The sequence below is a fragment of the Emys orbicularis genome, chromosome 2 (assembly GCF_028017835.1).
Source record: "Emys orbicularis isolate rEmyOrb1 chromosome 2, rEmyOrb1.hap1, whole genome shotgun sequence".
Taxonomy (NCBI): domain Eukaryota; kingdom Metazoa; phylum Chordata; order Testudines; family Emydidae; genus Emys; species Emys orbicularis.
This window is the reverse complement of record NC_088684.1, coordinates 241,152,045-241,158,858: the sequence shown is the minus strand read 5'-3', so window position 1 is coordinate 241,158,858 and position 6,814 is coordinate 241,152,045. Positions and strand designations below refer to the sequence as shown.

Here is a 6,814-nt window from a genome sequence, read left to right as displayed (position 1 = left end):
TGATGCACCAGAATCATTCTCACTTGAGTCAGACGAGGAAGAGGAAGAGGATGAAACTTCTGGTCCTGAGCCATCAATGTCACAGGACCCACATTTTCTCCCATCCTCCTCCTCTGAACCACACCTCATAACACAAGGTGAACTGAATGACTTTGTCAGGGATTTGGAACTACCCAAGGGTAAGGCAGAGCTGTTGGGCTCCAGACTACAGCAGTGGAATCTCCTGGCAGGTGATGTTAGGGTTTCCATGTTCCGTGACCGTCAAAAGGATCTTGTCCCATTCTTCTTCATGGAAGGTGATCTTGTAGCCTGCAACAACATCGATGGTGTGATGGCAGAACCTCAACATCGTTCACGATCCAGATGAGTGGAGACTGTTCATTGATTCATCGAAGACGAGTCTTAAAGCTGTTTTACTGCATAATGGCAATGTTTTGCCATCAATTCCAGTTGGTCATGCAGTCCATATGAAGGAAACCTATGACAACATGAAACAACTTTTGAGGTGCATAAACTATGACCAACATCAGTGGCAGCTTTGTGGTGATTTGAAGGTTGTTGCTCTCTTGCTTGGTCTGCAGACTGGATACACCAAGTACTGCTGTTTTCTCTGCGAATGGGATAGTCATGCAAGAGATTCCCACTCCGACAGTCATTGGAGCCTGGGAGGAAAAGTGTTCAGCATCCACCACTTGTTGAATCAAGGAAGATTTTGTTACCACCCTTACACATCAAGCTGGGTCTGATGAAGAACTTTGTCAAGGCCATTGACAAAACACAAGCAGCTTTTAAGTACCTCTGTGGAAAATTTCCAAGGTTAAGTGAAGCTAAGATAAAGGAAGGTGTCTTTGTTGGTCCTCAGATTCGTGAACTTCTTCAAGATGATGCATTTGACCATGCACTGCGTGGCAAGGAAAAGACGGCCTGGAAAGCCTTCCAGTTAGTGGCAATAAATTTTCTCGGAAACAACAAGGCAGACAACTACAGGTTGTTGGTGGAAAACCTCCTCAAGGCATACAAAAGCCTTGGTTGCAACATGTCACTAAAGATACATTTTTTGCACTCTCATCTAGATTTTTTTCCACCGAACTGTGGAGCAGTGAGCGACGAGCACGGCGAGCGATTTCACCAGGACATTGCAACAATGGAGAAACGCTATCAGGGCAAATGGAGCCCATCAATGCTTGCAGACTATTGCTGGACAGTGACAAGAGATGCTCCATTTAATGAATACAAGAGACAAGCCAAGATGTGCCGAGTAGACACTGAATAGGACTAAAGTATGTACATAATAGTTTTTTGCCGTTTGTTTCATAATAAATTTTATTTATATAACCCTTTTGCTGATTTTTAAAGTGTTACATAAACAGGACAGGTGAAATATTATCATGTAAAGCAACCATAAACACATGAAAAGACCTAGGTTTACAATTTATGATTAAAACTCTACTATCTACACAATATACATAGACATAAAATGTAAAAACTTAAATATCTTAGAAACAGTAGCCAATCAGTTGTTTTAATTGTGATATTTGAATTCAGCACATCAAAATACATAATAAATAGCACATTTTATCTCTGAAGCAGACGACTTCTCAAAAATTGTAGACCAGTGTTACCTGTTCATTCCCTCTGGGGCACCTGGCATAGGCCACTGTCAGAAGACAGGATACTGGGCTAGACAGACCTTTGGTCTGACCCAGTATGGTCTTTCTTATGTTCTTATGTTCTCCTCCATATATTTTGAAGTTAATCAAGTACTCTTGTGAGAGTGATATGCCTTGTAAGTCTATGAAATGTAGATGTAACAGTCCCAACCATATTGTATGCTTGCCAAGGAGATGTAGTGTGTTGCAATGATCTAAAAAAATCAGCATTAGCATTTGCAGATGAAAACGACAATGACAAGTAGTCAGTGGTATTACTCATATGCAGACACTCAACTGTAGTTTGAATGAGAGAGAACACTAGTAATCATTTATAATGATTTCATAAGTTATTATTCTTTTGTTGGTGTGTGTGTGTGTGTTGAATATTTTTTTACATTAAAAAGAGTGGTCACTATATAAAATGATAATTGAGGTCCATGCTATACCCCCAATTCCCATCCTCATGTACACCTATTACTCAAAAATTATTGCTATTGATTGATATTGCAAATATTACATACCTGCATTTCACTTATTAGAATTTTTCTGCCTTGATTTTGTATGCCCCAAATCATGCAAACTCTTTTAATGATTATGGGTGGTGGTGAGAGTGGAATGAAAAGTCAATATTTCAATATGCTCAGCAGTGATAGAGGGTCATCATCAGACAGATTCTTAAAATGTATGGTTTTGAGATATAGAATCCACATAAAAAACCTTGTATGGACCCTAAAACAAGGTTGACCAGAATGGCAGCCAGACTGTGAATGCAGGATGAAATTGTTCCAGCAGGCCTCCCACTACTGACCCTCAGTGTATCTGTGGCCTATACAAATGTCCCAGAATTCACTTCTGGGAGCTGTGCGGGGAACTACAGGATGGTTACCCATAGGGCATTGCAACTGAAACATTTAGAACAATGCTAGTTCGAATATGTGGTTACAACTATAATGGTCTATAGACCGAATCAACATGACTAGTGTGGATGCATTGAACTGTCTGTGCTGAAACTAGTTCTATCCTGTTTGTTCAATGACAAACAATTCAGTTCTCTACACTTGACCTAAGAGCAGAATTGAATCCATAGTTCAGTTTAGTAACCTTGCACCTCCAAGAGAGAAAAGAGGTATGGTTGAAATGGCTCCGAGATTATTTGAGTCTCATAAGGACAATTGAACATGTGCATCTGCTGCCTTATTTGACTTTCTAGTAGGGTTATTACTAACCTGCTGTGGTTGCCTTCCCCTTCTCAGAACTGGAATACTCTGATGTACCTCTTGAGAGGTTTGTGGCTAGTCTATACTGTTCATATGGTCTATTTAAAAACTGATATGGTTTGCCTAGAACAATGTTGCACTATTTGCGTACAGATAGCAAACTCTATATAGCAATACTGAACCAAAAGAAACCAAGTGTATCATCTGTAACATTGACTTACTATCTACTTCTGTGTGTGCAAGTATAATGACCTTTATACTTAATTAGCAAATATAATCTGCCCCTACCTACCTTTTAAAATGCAAATAAACAATTCTTGGGAGTAAGAAGGGAGCAGGCAACAGCCACACTTGACATTGCATCACACAGTAGCTTGCAAGACGCACAGCAACATGTAGTTTTAACATTTCTATGAAAGTCTAAAAGCTGCTATTTTGAGTCCACGTTTCCTTTTAAACTCAGATAACTGCAATAAAGATTGTTTAGAGCTGAAGCTGTGAGAGAGGCAGACTAGTGCAGCTCTTGTCCAAATTCTAATAAATCACTAGAATAGCGCATCTCTAATATGCGGTACTGCAGTTGAAAACAGACATTAGGACTATATCAATCATACTAAAAATGAACAAACTGCTTATAATGAAAGTGAAAAAATGGATCCCTCATTAACATGCCCCTCCGCCCACCGCAGTCTGATTGGTTTCAGAAGCCACTGCTTCTGAGCCTACTGTAGGACCTGAAACTAAAAGACAGCAGCAAGATTCTAGTGCTACAGCCAAGTGCAGCGTAGCCAGAGAAACAGGCAACAAAAATAGAATGCCAGGATTGCTGTGCGTGGGTGAGGCAGAAACCACATTATGAGCAAAAGCTTCCAGTATTATTTTAGAACCAATCCAGAGCCCTTCTCATTTTGTTCTCTTTTCACAAAATACCCAAGGGGAGGATCGAAGGAGAAAGAAATCAAACATAAATCTAGAATTTTAATTTATATTCCCCTTCTTCTTTTCTTGCTTGAAAAGCTGCTCACAAACATACATTTGTGCACAAATAAGTTTGACAGTGGGAAAGGGTTAATTACTTTTGAGGATTGGCAAGAGAATTGCAGTTTGAAAGATAGAGACTGGACAGCTGTGTTTGCTGTGGTATTTTTAAGTGCATTAATGCAGGCTCCAATCACTGGGCCATGCTTGACCTATTTTTGGCTCAGGCTGGCCATTGTTCTATTTCTGTTGCCTGTGGGCCACACTGTTGTTGATTCATATGCAAATGAGTTATCACTAGCTTCAGCCAACTTTGCAGAGACACAGAGCCAGGGAGATAGAGAGAGAGGAGAGACGGAGAGGAGAGAGAGAAAGGAGGAGGGCACAGAGACAGAAACACTTGTCAAGGCTGAGGGTAATTGAAACTAAGCCCTTAGGGGCTGAAGTCCCTGGAAACGGTGCTTATTTGGTTTTATTTTTTAAAGTGGCTTTATTCTCCCCACCACCACTCCACAAGAAAGCCTGAAGCACAAATACATTTCTTCATCCACCTGCTATTGGCTTCCAGAACACAACTATTCCAACTCAGAGGTGCATAGTCCACTGAGTCCTTCTTATTATTTTGCAGCAGACTGGGGCAGAGTAAAAATGGATTGTCCTTTTGTTTTTTAAATAGATATTTATTCAAATGCTTAAATATTGTTAATTACCAAAGTCTATTATTTCTCCCACCCCACTGTGAAGGAGGTAGGATTAGAGAGGGTCGCTCCTGACGCCCCTGTATGGTACAGTGATGAATCTTTCATGTAGCTGAAGTACAGACTGATTGGAATATGCTGCAGACAATTTACGAGAGCGAATCGTGTTTTTCCTCAGATGGAGTTTCTGGACGTGAACAGCTCTTTGCTCAGCAAAGAATGCACAGTATGATCAGCTCAGGTAAGAGGCAGTTCAATAACTAAGGCTTCTCTGTCTGGAGGGTGACTTTCTCAGGAAATACAAACTGTCACAGTAAAGCACTTCTGCTTTAAAGAATTGGTTCTATTTCAAGTTCTTTTATTCTGCTTCTTATTAAATGATTATCTCTACAACAATATTATTTGGACACTTGCTGCTGCTGTTGTGGTTTTCTTTTAAGCCTACTGCTTCCAGGCAAAAAGAAAACTAGCAAGTAAAATACAGTGTGGGGGTTTTTTCTCCTCTTGTTCTGTGATGGCAAAATGGGGCTTGCAATGCTTGCAGGCTCAGTCAGAACGAGACTCCATCAAACAAGACCTTATCAGCAGGCTGCAATTAATATAACCCATCTTAGTCAGTTTTGTTCATATATAATTTTGTAAGCAGGAATAGGTCTATTTGTAAGTTTCTTTTTCTCAGGTTTACAGACAGAGAGTTTTCTCTAAAAGTCCTTTTCTGTTTTCATAATGCTGTCATCTTTGATTACTCTAAAGTAAATCTGTGTCTTTCTTACATAGGGCTCATATTACTTTAAACGTATTACTTTACTTTAAACCTGTTTGTACCTTTAAACATATTTGGGAACCTTGGCAATGCCAGTCAGATGTGATGACTCACTGAAAATGTAAGTTGGATGTGTTTTTAAAGCAGGTGTTTTAAAGCTGCAGTTACAGAATAATGGATATTATCTCCCAGTTTTGAAGACCTTGTATTTTCTAATTTCTGTAGTATCTGTGTTTTAGACCTCGCAAACGATGCACTGAAACTGAATTAAGCTGCAAGAGTTTAACAAGATAACTTAGTAAAAGAACCCAGAGCGCAAGTCAAATTTGGTCTCTCTCTGGTTAACACTGTGTGGTTCTGGCTTTGGTTTTACACTGCTTAACTTTATTGTGCTTTTGGACACAATGTTATCTTCCTTATGCACTTTCAACCCCTTGTTTCTGGTTCTCCTTTATTAGTTTGTAAACTTGGCTTTGCATAAGACCTGCATGTGAAATGTGCTGTGAATTGCCCACATAGACTTCAATCTTAGTTAAACCCCCCAAAACCGTCACAAAACTTGGCAGTGCTTCCCACTTTCCGAAGTTTGAGCATGTCTGAAAGAACCCATGCCTGTTCTAATGGTCATACCCTTGGTCCACCTGTTGAACCTTCTATGATTAGTATATATATTTGATATCTACTTCCTTTCCTGTTTTGTGGAAAGGGATACGCTGAGAGTTGTATTTGTTTCGTACAGGGATGGAACTGAAGAGCAGAATAATGGTTTCAGATATTAAAATAAATTGTAATGTAGTGAGAGTTTGTCAACTGGGAATGCCTGCCTTTTCAGCCAAGACCTATACATGTCTTAACAGCACAGCAAATAATTTCCATTGCAGAAAACCCAGGCCACCTAGAAATAATTATATATTGAGAGCAGTGATGAAAGACTGAAGAACTGCTTAAATGCAATCTCAAGCCTGGAGATAATGGAATGGGAGAGGGAACTTTTGACCAGTACTGCTTAACATTGTCCATTTTCTCTGTTGTAAAGTTTTTTTCCCCTCTCATTGTGACTCAGTTTTTGGTCTCCTCTTCAAGAATTTCCAGAGCTGTTTCTTTGTGTTTTGGGAATAGGTTTTGTATCACTGGTGCCAGGTTCCTTGTTTAAAAAAAAAACCTGGAGGTAAATTTGTTCATAAGTGTAAAAGTTTAAGCACTGGCTCAGACTGTGGCTAGGCACTGAAATTTCTGTCAAGCTTTCTCAGAACTCTGCCAAGCCACCTAAGTGTAGACCTGTTGTTACAGTCACTGGCCTACTGTGCACAGATTAATAGTTGTATGGTGGTTTTGTAATGGGCACCGACATAACCCAGAGATCAGACTAGGATCACTCTTTTCGTTTTCATTTGCAAAAAAGCCAATTTTGAACCCAGTTTTACAGAGGTGGAAAGTTAGTGCATAGCCCATCATGCTGCCTTGAACTACCAGTCAGTACCATTTGAATAACAGCAGTTATCTGAT

At 39.7% G+C, this 6,814-nt stretch overlaps 1 protein-coding gene across 1 annotated transcript in view; it reads left to right on the top strand.

Moving 5' to 3' along the window:
* Positions 1-4,728: 4,728 nt before the first annotated feature.
* HDAC9 (histone deacetylase 9) overlaps positions 4,729-6,814 on the top strand; it is a 340,664-nt gene continuing 338,578 nt past the window's right edge. The window contains exon 1 of the mRNA XM_065399539.1: positions 4,729-4,786. Coding sequence (XP_065255611.1) covers positions 4,765-4,786 — 22 coding nt within the window. The 5' untranslated portion in view covers positions 4,729-4,764. The remainder of the gene's footprint in view (positions 4,787-6,814) is intronic.